The sequence below is a fragment of the Fomitiporia mediterranea genome (assembly GCF_000271605.1).
Source record: "Fomitiporia mediterranea MF3/22 unplaced genomic scaffold FOMMEscaffold_18, whole genome shotgun sequence".
In the NCBI taxonomy this organism is placed as follows: Eukaryota; Fungi; Basidiomycota; class Agaricomycetes; order Hymenochaetales; family Hymenochaetaceae; genus Fomitiporia; species Fomitiporia mediterranea.
Window position 1 is genome coordinate 177,426 of NW_006760403.1, and position 15,510 is coordinate 192,935.

Consider the following 15,510-nt stretch of genomic DNA (forward strand, 5'->3'; position numbering starts at 1 on the left):
ATCGGATAGATAATAGAAAGGGATGCTTTTTATTACAGTAGAAGCCTCCGCACTGTCGGATACATAACACAGCCTTAGTCTTTCCACCTATGTCCGTCATCGCCCGGTCAATTCCTTCTTGTTCCTCTCGTATCATGCGGCCTTTACGTGCCGAACTTCCATAGTAGTGACCCCACCTTCCCAGAGGTAGCCAAATAACCCGAAAGCACCCCAGACCTCTCCAGACTGACCACCAAACAAAGTTAAAGCTCTAAGTCTGCCACTCATTCCCCAACCTCTCCGCCTTTCCCCTTCCAACATTTCCTAATGAAAGCTTCCGTGAACATTAATTGATGTTGATATATTACTCGCAGTATATGCGTACAATGAATGCTATTGCGTGATACCGCATTTAACAATTCGCTTTGAACGCTATCAAACTATATGTCAGACATCTCCGTAATCAAGCTTTTTACCGTCGAGATAATAGATTAGATTTATATTTATGTACATTTTTGTGATTGAATCCGAGATAGACAACATTAGTCCATGCCCCGATCGAAGTGTGCGAAGTCGTGTTGATGTACCTGAAAGTCGTTGCAACTTCGGGCTTTCGGCCGCCTATTCCTCACCTCCAAGGGAAAGTATAAATTGTATGAACAAAATGCAGGTGCTATTTTCGTCTACAGTACGGTAATAAAATACACTTGTTGCAATTACTTTCTTAATTCTCAATCGTTTAAACAAGAATGCTAATTTTTACGCACTTATTATCCAGTCATCTTGTGGAGCAGAAGCAAAATCAAAGCAAAGCAGAAAAAAAAGAAAAGAACGCAGAAAGCAAGTAGAGCAAGTAAGCAAAGCAAGAAATCGAACTCAAATGAACAAGCGGACGGACGAGGAGCGAAAAGGCATCCCCGACTTGCACAACACAATATCCTGGAAACCCAAGGAGGCTCCCAGGTGGCGCCTAAGCGCTCTTTACTTCACAACTACCCAATTCAACGTATCACCGCACTTCACCAATGCAGAGCATTGCTCCACATGGCGAACCCCCAACACCACTGCTGAGAAAACATGAGGAAGAGTGCAAACCGTTGAGTAACCAAGGCGATCTTAAAATCTTGTACGTTCTGGTCCTATAAGGGCTGCGATCGCCTGTGAAATCCTCTCTTCTACTGAGGTAACAGATGATAGCGGTTGGGTCGAGGCCTTGACGACTCCTGTTGTCCTCTGACGCGCTTGAAGCAATTGGTCGACGATCTCTGATTCGTTATAACCTTGAAGAATATCAGGCATTGTCTCGATGAGGTAGCGGGCTGTTTCGTTGTCTGCGTAAACAGTGATAATGGAGGGAATCGTTGAGATTGAAAAGAGTGGTAAGTCACCAACGACAGATTGCAAATATATACGCACCGTTGGGCTCGAGGTCATTAAGATGTAAGTCTGCGCATGACTTATCATGACATACACCACCGCCGGGTATCTCGAACTGACAGACGCGCCGATCCGGATCGCTACCCGCCTCGCGTGTCATGACAGCCACTCTCAAAGGTCGTAAGTCGGGAATGATTACCGTCGGAGCTATAGTAGCAGAGCAAGTGCTGGAAGAAAAAGTCGAGGTAGAACTACAAGACGCAGGAGAAGGATCACAAGATAACTGCGCTTCCGAAGCGAGATCTGCAACTACTCGAGAACGAGATCTAAGAAGGGGATAGGTATAGAAAGGAGAACTGTATGCAGAAAATATTGTGCGGATCTCTTGCTGTAATTCATTCTAGAAATAGACAAAATAAGAACTCGTAACATACATCGAAAGCCGTACGGCTTATCTTCGGGGACGTACCAGGGCCGACGTCTCCTGACTAGGAACGTCTACCGGCGTGTTCGTTGTAACGCTTTCAGAGACTTCCAACGCATTTTGCTGGAGGCGTAGCAATAACCAATGTGCCAAGAAAGGCAGCAGTGCAGATTACAATAACCAAGAAATGGAAATGAAAAGGGTGAGTCAGGACTTATTGCAATGAATGGGCAGTGACGAAAAGGAACGATTATCTTGCCCCTATTTCTCCTCTGGCTTCTGCATCCAAAACTGGTATTGAGCATTCTCAGCCGGAGTCCTACGAGCTAAATAAGAATAACTTACCGGGCTTCACCGTTGTATCGTGTTCGAATGAATCCATCTTGACGTCTACAAAGTTCAGAAGATGTTAGTTAGTTTACCGGAAATCTTTCTAAACCTGAGGGATTGAACCAGTAGGCGTAGCTAATGCTGATTCGGATGATGACCCTACCCCTTTGAAATATAAGTTCATTGCCACCTAGGCAGTGATTAGGACACACCAATATTATTCAAAGTTTCCATGACAATATCTTCATCTGCTTGATCCTCGGTGGAAGGCGAAGGGGAATGCGATGATCCGCTGACGTGTTCTGAAGGAGTTTGAATGGCTAGAGTAGCAAGATCCACGTTTTCTACTTCCACGGAAGCAGTCGTCGCCGACAAATCTCCTAGAGTTGTGGTAGATACAGCGGTCGTCGGTGGTGGTGTCCCGGCTGGTGTCCGTAATTTCTACATCCGCACCAAATCAATTCCGTCACAACCTCTAGGCAGGGATTCCCCGCAACAGAGGAGAAATGAGGAATCTTTTGGAGTAAACACTCACCTCTGCAAGCTTCCTCAAACGTTCCCGTTCCCTCTTGGCTATCAGCTCCTTCATGCGTTTTATTTGCTGTTCTTTTTCTGCTAGCGAAGCTGGGGAAATTACTGGGGTTGCTGATTTTATTGGTACTATTCCGGATGTATTTTGGGGGCGGGTGCTCTGAGGACGGGTGGTAGGTATTGCAGTACTCATTGTAGCCTGATTCGTGGACCTGGATGCTGGCTCGGGGGCCGAAGCTACCCCTTCATCGGCAGTATCGCCATATCCATCGTCTTCACTATCAGTCAGATCAATAACACAACGCCGCGAATTGTGTCCTCCAAGGCCAGCGAAGCTACTTAGTTTATGGCGGACAAACGGAGGAGGAACTGGTGACGGCGCGCTTGTTCGGCTGATTGCGGGTTGTTGTTCAAGGTCAACAAAGTCCATTGCCACGGGACGTTTCGTCCCGCGCTTAGTTTTGAACAATCTCCCGGGTGTCGGACTCGCAGGAACTGACATGGGTTTAGCAGGACGCTCGAAAATAGGTATAGATGGAGAGGGCAGCCCTGTATATGGACGAGTAGAACCTTTCGATGTGTCACCTTGTGCTGCTGCTGCTATAGAGCCGGAGAACTCAACGTCTATTTGAGCAGACGCCGAAGGCAATACGCTGCTGACAGGAGATTCGGATTTGGCATAAACGGACTGATCAGGACTTCGGTTAGCTTTGAAGGCCTTGCCAGGGTCAACATCCATGGCACAGTGCGTCTCTGTTGAGGAGGTGCTTGAAGTCCCAGAAGCCGGAGCATTGGTAACAAAAGGAATGCCCAATGCCACACCACCGCTAAGCGTTCTCCCCTTCGGACCAGGAGGCGAAACGGCTGTCTGCGATGACGGCGTAGTTGTCTCCAACATGCTCTTCAGGAAGTCATCCACTGCCTCCGTGGGAGCAAGTGGCATGGGCTCCTCAAGAATCGGGCCATCAAGCACCGTCGATGGTGCCGACGACAACATAGGAGGAACGACAATTTCACTGGACGCAGGAGGGACGTCTTTCTTCCGGCGAGAGGCAAGCACGGCTTTCCGCGCCTGTAATTCCTGTTTCCTCTGAGCTTCTAGATCACTCAATTTCTGGGCTATCGCACGATTTTGGGAACCAGAAGGTCCTGGTATTAAGGACGTCGAAGAAGTAGCTTGGGGAATAGATGGTTTCAATGGTAGAGGATGACTGAGAGAAGGCCGACGAGCATCCGACGAGATTTCTGGCGATCGCTGAATGGTACCTGAGGAAGAAATCCCAGTAGGAACTTCTGCTGGTTGTGTTAAGGTTGAAGATACCGTTCTGGCCATGCCGTTGCGTGGAAGCGGAGGCAGAAGATCAGTGGTATCAAGATTCCTAGGAAGCCTTAAGTTAAGTTCTGTAAATGTATAGAACACTGCTTCTCGTGTTAGGCCACAGTCGACAAGATACTCTGGGGAAACACCCCAGCCCAGAAGATCAAGAATGAGCTCTTTGACTAAATTGAACTGTTCCATGTTCACTGTAATGACATATCAGCATGATTGTTCCTTCAACTAATTTATTCTCCTTACTTCGCAATCCTGGACGGACTTCATCTTCTGTCGGTACCCAATTGGTCCACAGATCGTAATCCCTTAAACTGTCAGACGAAAGGATCGCGGCTTGTTCATTGAAGGAAGACGAAGAGGACATTAAACGATCATCATTCGTTGTCGTCGATGAGCCAATAATAGTCAACTGCAGATTATCTGGTCTTCTGAAGCTAGAACTAGCTGGCGTGTCATTTGCATGGGACGTTGGCGAAGTAGGAAGCGGATCTGGATCCTCATCGCTGATCTCGCCTTCTTCTTTGATCTCATCTTCGGTGGGCGTTGCAGCTTTGTCGACAGAAAATTTATCTCCAGCAACTACATCCAGTGAGACAGCTTGAATTTGTTCTTCACTCGCTTCAGTTCCGTAGTCGAGAAGAATGGTATTCTCAGTTGGCGCAGCAGGGCGAACTGGAGGATGTATGGTCGGCACAGCTTTCCGTTTACCTGCCGGCTCTTTTCGACGTTTTGGTCGCAATGTCGATAATGCCAAAGCACGAAGTGATGAGACACTATCTGCCACAGGATTGGAGGGAGCACCGGATTGCGCTGCTGATAAAGGCGCAGAGGTATCGTGCCCTGCGGCTTGTCCGTCTTCATAGTCCATCGGCTTGAACTCCTGAGTCATAGCTTGGAGGGCCAGCATGAACAAGCAACAAGGCCAATGCAGTATATGTAAGAAAGAGAGAGGATGGAGGACAAGAACGAGATGTGGAGGACGTGGAACGAGGTGAGGTAGAATCGCTTAGAAAAGCAGTCGTGCAACCATGAGCGCTTACGTGTTTTCTCTCCTTGTCACGGACGTGACGAGTGACGAGTAACTGGCCCTAAAGAAAGACCTCTCTATGATCCGGTAATGCCTCTCCCCGAGTAGCCGGTGAAGCAGAATCTTGCACAAGACCACCATCACCCTTCAACGCGCACAAATGGCTTCGTCCACCTCTGCAATGACAGACTTTCAGTTTGCTTTCGACCCGACACTTTTTCCAGACCCTCCAGCGGTACCTCCTTCCTCGGAGCTCTTCTCCGCGTCTGAAGCCGACAACATCTTTGGCTTTCTCGACAACTTCAATGACTGGGACTTCGATGGCGACCTCTTTGGCAGGCTAGCGCAGCAAAACATTATGCCGCCGCCACTGCCATCCCAGGACACATACATAGGCGGATTTCCGGAGCTTGCGGGGAATGCCTTGAGCAAGCCGGACATGAGCCCTCCTTCGTCTGTGAGCACAGAGGTCTCCTCTCAGCCATTGGCTCGGCACCAGCCCCATCGACGGAAACGGTCGCCGTCTTCAAGTGCACATAGTCCAGATTCTCCTAGCTCAACTCGCAGAGCCTCCATCTCCAGTATGAATGGACCAGGGCGTACTCGTCCCTTGCTCGACGACAAGCAGAAACGCATGAACCATATTATGTCAGAGCAGAAGCGGCGAAATGCAATTCGCGATGGATACGCTCAGTTGACAACCCTTCTCGCGCCGGCAGGCGCGCCTCCTGGAACACTCATGCCGACACGAGGGCGACCAAAAGGGAGTGGTGCGAAAGGAAAGGGGCGACCTAGCGCGGGTAAAAGCGGTGTTCTCCTCCGCGCAGTGGAATATTGTCGGTGGCTCGAGGAGGGAAGGGATGCCCTTCTGGAGGAAGTCAAACGGCTGGAGGCTGCCTCTGGTGTTCGTGTTGACTTATAATTGTGTATTTCTCGGGAATTTATTGCGTAAGAGTTTTCCGTTCTTGTTTGCCATTCACATTCTAACACACTGGCCCAGATTATAGTCTTGTTAATACTGCATGTCATACCTTGTCTTCGGTTTGTTCGACTTTTTCTTGTCTTGACTCTGTATACCAGCAAAGGCATTTTACGACCTCTAATGTTGATGCTCCTGTATGCATCGCCCAGTTTGTCCCTGGTAATCTTATCCATTGTAATGTAAACAAAAGGCACAACAGTGATCATGGTACTTCCACCCTGGTAATGTAAAATGCGGCAGATGATAATAATTTCACCCTGATATCCACTCTGTGCCATTGAGCCACCCTTCCTTCACCCCTTCAGATAGCCTTCCGTATAGGTAACCAGAGCCAAGCGGCTGCGAATGATTACCCGAACAAGCTTTCGTTACCATGCAACTCGGTGGTCGACGAATTCCACTTACTGGTTGTGCCAAGAATACTGAGTACTCGTGTCAATAATGATCACGAAACCTGGTCCGAGACGGATCTGAGATACTTGTTATATCTAGTGACTGTGAGACTGCACTTAGAGTGCGAGATCGCGCCTCCAGCCTGAAAAAATAACGCAAGAGTTTTTTTCCAAGGCTGAGACGAACGTACAATATATATACTCTACCCCTACAAAATTAACACGAAGGCTCTTATTGAAAGAATTTTTACAGTGGCTATATAATTTTACATCCCTAACTAACTACAGAAGTCCATTTGATAAACAGAGTTAAAGACACGATAGCAGACCTAAGATTACAGTTTAGATGCGGAAATGAAGGGTATGTGCCTTTCTCGCCTCCGGTTTTTACGGGCTAGAGCATCGGTCGGCATGAAGGGAAGGGAGTTAACATCATGACTTGTCTGATCCCATTCAAATTAGACTCGAGAATTGAGCGAGCGTGTGGCTTCCACGCAAGAAGCTGAGGGACATGAGAAAACTGATAAAGTAAGGGGACACGCTGCCGGAATTTTGACGTCGTTTACCGTCTACTACCTCTTGTACACGTCTTCCGTCTCAAAGCTAGGATGATGAGATTGTCTCTGTCACGAGTCGGTCCGTAATCAGGGAGGGAGAAAGCAGGCCGAGGCACACTTCTGGTCCCTTCCCTGTACGGAAATCTATGCAGGATCAAAGGAGTGATTGTAATGCACATCTTTTGGGAGGGTTGCACTTCGGCCATGGCAAATTATATGCAGTGCACGAAGGTCAAGAAAGAGCCTTCTTCTCAATTGCCTTATTTAGAGTTTCCTTTTCGGGAGCGCTAATGCGTCATCGCGTTGTTGTGAGCAATTCATTTCTTCACTTATCACTGCTTGCTCTCTTTTACTGAGTCGGCATGGAAGCTCATGCATCTGTACGCTCTCAAATCTCGAAAAAAGCAGCCTCTGCCTGTATCTGAACTGTTTTATTTAGTATGCTGCGATCTCCGATTTAGCCGTCAAATACCCCAAAGCAGCTGCCAGTTTATTCGCAACGTACAATGACTTGTTGCTAGGTACGGCCCTATTTTTTATTTTTTATTTCAGGGAACGGATATTGTGACTCATATACCATGGTCTGGATTCTTTCTGGCTCCGCCAACTGATTTCGCTCTTGAACAGTGCAGACATGGGCTGACCTGGAAGTCGTTGACATTCCAAGCGGTTTCCGTGGAGCTCTTCGCGGTCGTCGACCAAACTTTGTAAAGAATTATTCTTAACTTAATTTAGTAAAAACTTCAATGCCAATCACCTTACTTTACAGGAAGCGACTGATACCGTTGTGCCTTGCTCCATGGCAGAAACGCTATCACTGGCTTGGTGAGCTCCTTTGTACCTTTCAAGTGGACGTGAAGCGATTTGCTGACCGCATTATTTTTACTAAGGCTAAAGGATGTTTTCAAAGACCTGAGTGATCCCCCAGCGATATATCTAGCTGTCTGCACCGAGGACTCGTCGCTTGTCTACTATAAAATTAGCCGAGGATTCGTCAAACCTACAATGTAGCTGTTCAACCTACGCAGATCGCTGCCAGAAGGTGAAACAACATTAATTGGAACGGACGTATTCGTCATCTGATGATGGTATTTTCATACGAGGGTAGATTTACTTCTTTGTGCTTAATCCCACCAATCAGCTACCGTCGAGTGTGCATAGAGCTGAACGAAAAGAACTGGAGACCGTTCGCCCTTTCGAATGTCAAAACGAGCTTCGGTTCCGGCGCGTATACCATCGTTCGTTATCGGTGTAATTTATGGTCTTTTCTCCGGACAGCGGGATGGTCTGATCTAAATTAATCTCCCTTGCCAATTCCGGTACCGTTCGGATAGACTTCGGAACTTTTGTTGCGCAAATCCAACTCTCGTCGCAACAAATCACGTCACCCTTCATGGCAACCATGCCTTCACTGGACTGAGCAATGGGAATGCCGACTGACAAATATCTTCAATTGTCCCTTGGTCGCGCCTTATCCTATCTATTGCATACTCTGTTCTAGCTTTTAGACTCTTGCATATCACCTCTCGTTTCGCAGCAACCTCGGGGCCGACACCCCCTGTAATGCTAAACTTAAGTCGTTACTCCCGAGGAAAGAACGCGAGAATACAGTGTCCTTATAGATGCTATATTGTTGAGGCTCGGAAATCCGTGCGCAGGCAGGCCTCGATTCCAGATCATACTCCTTGTACATCTTCCTTTGCGAACTGAAGTACGCATGCCACTCAATGCCTTGCTGGCACTAGAGCACGAATGGATCGTCAATATGGCAAATGACTAGTTAAAAGGCCCAGTGCATAAGTGTCTTATGCTCCTAGCAAGTATCACCCTTGGTCTACAATGGTTAAACGTCTCAGGTTCGCAACCGTTGTCTCTCTCGCCGTTGCCCTCGCTCGTGCTGCGGTAACATCGGAATCGTACGTGTGGGAGAATGTCAAGATCGGAGGAGGTGGAGGATTTGTCCCAGGCATAGTCTTCAATCCTAGCGCGAAGGGTCTTGCTTTTGCTAGGTAAACAAGTTCCCCTCTACCTGTTCTGTAGATTAGTCTAAGATGTGAAATGAAACTAGGACAGACATCGGTGGTCTATATCGCCTCAACGCAGACGATTCTTGGACTCCTTTGCTTGATTTCGCTGATGATGCACATTGGGATTACTGGGGCACAGGTCTGTGTACTTGTTTCGTTCTATGACTTGCTTATGCTGAATTGTTGTGCCTGATTATTGTTAGACGCTATCGCGACCGACCCAGTCGATCCAGACAACCTTTACATAGCGGCCGGCATGTATACAAATTCCTGGGATCCTAATAATGGAACTATCCTCATCTCCCATGACCGCGGTGACTCGTTCACCGCTGTTCCGTTCCCATTCAAATTCGGAGGGAACATGCCAGGTCGCGGACTTGGTGAGCGTCTCGTCATCGACCCAAACAATGTAAGCTTCTATGAAAATAGTTGTCAAATGAGACGATGCTCAATCGTACTGGAATCGTCCGAAGAACAAAATCCTTTACTTCGGAGCTCGTTCGGGACACGGCTTGTGGACTTCTACCGACGCAGGCCAGACATGGGCGAATGTGACAAATTTTCCCTCTGTCGGCACTTACGTTCAGGATCCTTCCGACTCGTCCGGTCTCGGAAGCGACATCATGGGAATCGGTTGGATCACCTTTGACAAGAACTCCGCAACTTCAGGAGGATCAAGTAGAATTTTCGTGGGAGTTGCGAATATGGGCTCAGATAACGTTTTCGTCTCCGAGGATTCTGGTGCGACGTGGAGTGCCGTCGAGGGTCAAAGAAATGACTTCATCCCTCATCATGGTATGCATTTCACCACACCATATAAAGCCAGGAAATGACGAGCCTAACTTCTTGGCGCAGGCGTCCTCTCACCCGCAGAAGATGCACTCTACATACCCTACGCGAATGGCATCGGACCCTGGGATGGTACTGCCGGATACGTCATGAAGTACTTCATCTCGAACAGTAGTTGGGTAGACATCACCCCTGCACAAGGCATTGCCGACAATAGCTATGGTTACAGCGGCCTGTCAGTCGACCTTCAAAAGCCCGGAACGGTCATGCTTGCTCCATTCAATGAATGGTATCCTGATGCAAAGTGTGTAGCTATTCCAGCATTTACCACGTCGATGAAATGCTCAGATTCTTGTCAACAGCATAATGCGCTCCACGGATGGCGGTGCTTCGTGGACCCAAATATTCAGCTTTGGCTATCCTCCGCCAGACTATGCACTAGCGATCTATCCGAGTTACAATTATGACGTATCTAAGGCGCCATGGATCACAACTTTCAAGACGGGAGACACGAAGACGGTTGGATGGGGAATTCAAGGACTGGCAATCGATCCATTTGACTCAGACCATTGGCTCTACGGCACAGGCCTTACGATTTATGGCGGCCATGACCTGACGAACTGGGATGCGAATCCACGTAAGAACGTTACGATTGCTAGTCTAGCAGACGGAGTCGAAGAAACTGCCGTTCAATCGCTGACCGCTCCTCTATCCGGTCCGAAGCTCGTATCTGCTGTTGGTGATGTTGGCGGTTTCGTGCACACGGACTTGACAAAGCCGCCTCCGACATTCACGAATCCAATCTGGGCTGGGGTAAGAAACAATTCTTTCCACGGGAACCTGATATTCACTCATTTCTCTCTGAGCCTAGACTGCAAGCAGCGTTGATCATGCTGGCGCAAACAATTCTAACATCGTTCGCCTCAGTGGGATCTCCGGTTCGAGCTCAGTATCCGTCGCTACTTCTACTGATGGCGGACAGACATGGTCTCCGTATGCTGGAGCTCCGTCTGTATCTGACAACTTTTACGGTGGAAAGATTGCATCGTCAGCGAACGGTGATACCCTCCTTTGGACACAAGCAACCGGTTTCTCTGGTGTCAGGTTCTCGAAGAACGGATCACCATTCACTGATTCCAATGGTCTACCGAGTGGATCTACTGTCCAGATCGCATCAGATAAGCTGAACAGCACCATCTTCTATGCTGGAGTAGGATCCAAATTTTTTGTCTCGGTCGATGGTGGGGAAACGTTCACGCAGAAGAATGTTTTGGGCAGTGCAACTAGTACAAATCAGATTGCGGCTAGCCCTTTCAATGCAGGCGAGATCTTCGTCTCGACAGACCATGGTATCTGGCACTCGACGGACTTTGGAACTCATTTCGCAGGACTCGGAGGTCCGACTGCAGCATGGAGCATTGCTGTCGGAAAGGCTAAGGAAGCGACTGGCCCACCCGCGCTATTTGCCGCTGCGACTATTGGAGGAGTCAATTCGCTGTACAGGACAGATGACATTGGTATCAACTGGGCCAAATTGCCGACGGTTGACAAGGCCCTTTCGTCTGCATCAAACATGGTGCTTGCTGCAGACCCGAATGTGTACTCGCAGATCTTCGTAGGCACAAACGGAAGGGGTATTTTCGTCGGGCACGCATAAGTTCGTTCTTGGAGGTTGTGTGTTTTGTGTTGTTCTCCACTAAATTTCATCATTGGTTCATTACCGCGCTTGTGTGTTGAGGTAAACCAATCTTGTCAGTTGGCGACTGTCAAGTATACTTGGGACTGAACGAAAAGAGTTGCAAACGGCTGATCATTCGAGCTTAAAAAACGACTGTCGGTTCCGAGGCATGCTGCACCGTTCATTCGGCGTATTTATGGTCGTTTCTCCCGACAGCAAAACGGCCCAATCTATTTTCGTCCTCGTCAATTCTGGGACTATTCGGGCAGACTTCGGAACTTTTGTCCCACAAATCCGCCACTATCAACACATCCCTTCACACTTCAGGGGGAAAATATCACAGCTGCATTATGCGTTGAAACTGATGACATCTTCAATCACTCTTTGGTCGTGCTTGATCTACGCCTAGTTTATTCTGGGTTTTAGACTCCTACGTACCACCGCTTGTTTCGCGGCAATCTCGGGATGGACACATCTTAATACTAAACTTTAGCCGTTATTTCCGAGGAAATACTCCAAGAATGCGTAGTCCGTATGCTCGTCAACTTCTCGAAGACCGGAAATCCGTGTGCGGGCAATCTCCATACCCGACCAGAGTCCTCGCGCGACTTCACGGGCCGCAACAAACATTCCACTCGAAAGCCTCGCTGGCACCAGAGCACGAATGCATTTCAATATGACGAACGAATAGTTAAAAGCCCGCAGAGAAAAGGGTCATGTACACCCAGCAAGTGTACACTCGGTCAACTATGTCTAAGTATCTCCGGCTTGCAACCGCTGCCTTTTTTGCCATTGTCCTAGCTCGCGCTGCGGTAACGTCAGAGCCGTACGTGTGGGAGAATGTCAAGATAGGAGGAGGTGGAGGATTCGTCCCAGGCATAGTTTTCAACCCTAGCGCAAAGGGCCTTGCTTTTGCTAGGTAACCGCGTTTCACTATCTGCTCTACAGATCAAGAGTAACGCGTAAATCATAATTAGGACAGACATCGGTGGTGCATACCGCCTCAATGCAGACGATTCATGGACCCCTTTACTTGATTTCGCTGATGATACACATGCAAATTACTGGGGCACAGGTCTGCATGCCTGTTTTGTTCCGTCCAATTTGTTTATGCTCAAGTATTATGCCGATTATTATTTAGACGCTATCGCCACCGATCCAGTCGACCCCGACAACCTTTATATAGCAGTCGGCCTATATACGAACTCCTGGGATCCTAACAATGGAACTATCCTCATCTCCCATGACCGCGGTGACTCGTTCACCGCTGTTCCGTTTCCATTCAAATTTGGAGGGAACATGCCAGGTCGTGGACTTGGTGAGCGACTTGTCGTCGACCCAAACAATGTAAGTTTTTATGAGAATCGTAGACAAATGAATGATACTCAATTATAACTTATGGAATTGATCGTAGAACAAAATCATTTACTTTGGAGCTCGTTCGGGACATGGCTTGTGGAAGTCGTCCGATGCAGGCCAGACATGGGCGAATGTGACAAACTTTCCCTCTGTCGGCACCTACGCTCAGGATCCATCCGACTCATCCGGTTATGGTAGCGACATCATGGGCATTGCTTGGATCGCCTTTGACAAGAACTCTGCGACTTCAGGAGGATTAAGTAGAATTTTCGTGGGAGTTGCGAATATGGGCTCAGATAACGTTTTCGTCTCCGAGGATTCTGGTGCAACGTGGAGTGCCGTCGAGGGTCAAAGAAATGACTTCATCCCTCATCATGGTATGCATCTCAGCACACGGCGTAAAGCCAGGAAATGACGAGTCTAACTTCTTGGCGCAGGTGTTCTCTCACCCGCAGAAGATGCACTCTACATACCCTACGCGAATGGCATCGGACCCTGGGATGGTACTGCCGGATATGTCATGAAGTACTTCATCTCGAACAGTAGTTGGGTAGACATCACCCCTGCACAAGGCATTGCCGACAATAGCTATGGTTATAGCGGCCTGTCAGTCGACCTTCAAAAGCCCGGAACGGTCATGCTTGCTCCATTCAATGAATGGTATCCTGATGCAAAGTGTGTAGCTATTCCAGCATTTACCACGTCGATGAAATGCTCAGATTCTTGTCAACAGCATAATGCGTTCTACAGACGGTGGTGCTTCGTGGACTCAGATCTTTAGTTCCGGTTATCCTCCACCGGACTACTCTCTAGCAATCTACCCAAACTATAACTACAACGTGTCTAAGGCGCCATGGATCACGACTTTCATGACAGGCAACACGGACACGCTCGGTTGGGGAATTCAAGGACTGGCAATCGATCCCTTCGACTCGGACCATTGGCTCTATGGCACAGGGCTTACAATTTACGGTGGGCATGATCTAAGAAACTGGGACGCAAATCCACGAAAGAATGTTACGGTTGCTAGTTTGGCAGATGGGGTTGAAGAAACTGCACCTCAAGCCTTGACTGCTCCTCTGTCTGGCCCGAAGCTTGTATCAGCTGTTGGCGATGTTGGTGGTTTCGTGCACACAGACTTGACAGAGCCGCCTCCGACATTCACGAACCCAATCTGGTCTGGGGTAAGATTAATTTCTTCCGTGAGATTTGACTATTGATTTATTTACATCTGAACCCAGACTGCGACTGGTGTTGATCATGCTGGTGCTAATCATTCTAACATCGTTCGTCTCAGTGGAATCGCCGGTTCAAGCTCAGTATCCGTCGCCACTTCAACCGACGGTGGACAGACATGGTCTCCGTATGCTGGATCTCCGTCCATATCGGACAACATTTACGATGGAAAGATCGCGATGTCAGCGAACGGTGATACCCTCCTTTGGACACAAGCAACCGGTTTCTCTGGTGTCAGGTTCTCGAAGAACGGATCACCATTCACTGATTCCAATGGTCTGCCGAGTGGATCTACTGTCCAGATCGCGTCTGATAAACTGAACAATACTGTTTTCTATGCTGGAGTAGGATCCGAATTCTTCATTTCGGTCGATGGTGGCGAGGCATTCACGCAGAAGAATGTATTGGGCAGTTCAACTAATACATTACAGATTGCGGCCAGTCCTTTCAATGCGGGCGAGATCTTTGTCTCGACAGACCGCGGCATTTGGCATTCGACGGACTTCGGAACTAATTTCACAGAGCTCGCTGGTCCGACTGCAGCATGGAGTATTGCCGTGGGGAAAGCCAAGGAAGCAAGTAGTCCCCCTGCGTTTTATGCTGCCGCAACCATTGAAGGAGTGAGCTCGTTGTTCAGAACAGACGACCTTGGTATCAACTGGGCCAAATTACCGACAAAAGACAAAGCCCTCTTATCTGCATCAAACATGGTACTCGCCGCGGATCCGAACGTGTACTCGCAGATCTTTGTTGGTGCTGGTGGGAGAGGTATTTTCGTCGGGCATGCATAAACTCATCTTTCTTGGGAAGGCCCGCGTTTCATGCTGTTCTTCACTAAATTTCCTTGCTGATTCATAAATGTGCTTGCATACTGATTACCACTGTTAGTAAGCTCTGATAAAATGTTTATGAATTATTGATAACTGGGATGAACACTGCTGATCTCTCAAGCTATTTCTAAGCACAATTTGAAAACAAGTTCCCGGGAGTATGAAATCAAATGTTCCAACCGCTTTCCACGGTCGGTCAGCACTGGCTCATTACTTTATATATTTAGACAGCATGCGGCAGCGGCGTAGGAAGCGTGTGTAGATACAAGAACGCATGGGAAGTAGTGGGAAGTGGCCCACGCCTTATAGTAAAGTTAGCACGCTGTCGAAGCGGAGGCGTTGGAATCTATAAAATTTGTGAGACCGGATTCTGGCCAAGAAAGTCTGGAACCCTGTTTATTGGACTTTTTATGTTTACAACTGTCGAAAGGAACGTAGGCCAGCCTCGATTCGCTTGGAAACCGAGTGACATTTTCGGACAAGTATCAAATAAATAATGACATTTTCCGATGGGCTGATGGAGGATACACAGGTGACAGCAAGCCGGTTAAGTACTTTATGGATGTGTTCGAGGCCAAGTGGAACGATGATCATTGATACCCCGCATTTGGTAAGTCTAAATTAAGGTTTGCTTTATGCAGCATACAGTGCGCGTCAAA

General features: G+C 48.2%; 6 protein-coding genes across 6 annotated transcripts; 4 read left to right on the forward strand and 2 right to left on the reverse strand.

The window, feature by feature from the left end:
• Positions 1-651: 651 nt before the first annotated feature.
• FOMMEDRAFT_23908 (uncharacterized protein) lies at positions 652-4,941 on the reverse strand. The gene is made up of 6 exons (XM_007271515.1): positions 4,218-4,941; positions 2,323-4,165; positions 2,126-2,275; positions 2,040-2,071; positions 1,826-1,903; positions 652-1,756 (listed from the first exon to the last, which is right to left on the reverse strand). Exons 1-2 carry the CDS (start codon positions 4,861-4,863, stop codon positions 2,586-2,588), a joined length of 2,226 nt encoding a protein of 741 aa, XP_007271577.1. The 5' UTR covers positions 4,864-4,941; the 3' UTR covers positions 652-1,756; positions 1,826-1,903; positions 2,040-2,071; positions 2,126-2,275; positions 2,323-2,585.
• A 202-nt stretch (positions 4,942-5,143) lies between these two features.
• Positions 5,144-6,172, forward strand: FOMMEDRAFT_23915 (uncharacterized protein). The gene is made up of 2 exons (XM_007271516.1): positions 5,144-5,949; positions 6,002-6,172. The coding sequence occupies exon 1, from the start codon at positions 5,162-5,164 to the stop codon at positions 5,921-5,923; it is 762 nt and encodes a 253-aa protein (XP_007271578.1). The 5' UTR covers positions 5,144-5,161; the 3' UTR covers positions 5,924-5,949; positions 6,002-6,172.
• A 2,599-nt stretch (positions 6,173-8,771) lies between these two features.
• On the forward strand, positions 8,772-11,405 carry FOMMEDRAFT_114581 (CEL6 protein; the record flags this gene model as incomplete). The annotated part of the gene is made up of 7 exons (XM_007271646.1): positions 8,772-8,941; positions 9,001-9,098; positions 9,163-9,368; positions 9,433-9,754; positions 9,815-10,052; positions 10,111-10,561; positions 10,620-11,405. 7 exons carry the CDS (start codon positions 8,772-8,774, stop codon positions 11,403-11,405), a joined length of 2,271 nt encoding a protein of 756 aa, XP_007271708.1.
• A 190-nt stretch (positions 11,406-11,595) lies between these two features.
• On the forward strand, positions 11,596-12,106 carry FOMMEDRAFT_162183 (uncharacterized protein; the record flags this gene model as incomplete). The annotated part of the gene is made up of 2 exons (XM_007271647.1): positions 11,596-11,780; positions 11,836-12,106. The coding sequence occupies 2 exons, from the start codon at positions 11,596-11,598 to the stop codon at positions 12,104-12,106; spliced, it is 456 nt and encodes a 151-aa protein (XP_007271709.1).
• Positions 12,107-12,175: 69 nt separating this feature from the next.
• Positions 12,176-14,812, forward strand: FOMMEDRAFT_162184 (Oligoxyloglucan reducing end-specific cellobiohydrolase; the record flags this gene model as incomplete). The annotated part of the gene is made up of 7 exons (XM_007271648.1): positions 12,176-12,345; positions 12,404-12,501; positions 12,568-12,773; positions 12,841-13,162; positions 13,223-13,460; positions 13,519-13,969; positions 14,027-14,812. The coding sequence occupies 7 exons, from the start codon at positions 12,176-12,178 to the stop codon at positions 14,810-14,812; spliced, it is 2,271 nt and encodes a 756-aa protein (XP_007271710.1).
• Positions 14,813-15,074: 262 nt separating this feature from the next.
• Positions 15,075-15,323, reverse strand: FOMMEDRAFT_162185 (uncharacterized protein; the record flags this gene model as incomplete). The annotated part of the gene is made up of 2 exons (XM_007271649.1): positions 15,075-15,197; positions 15,270-15,323. 2 exons carry the CDS (start codon positions 15,321-15,323, stop codon positions 15,075-15,077), a joined length of 177 nt encoding a protein of 58 aa, XP_007271711.1.
• Positions 15,324-15,510: the final 187 nt, after the last annotated feature.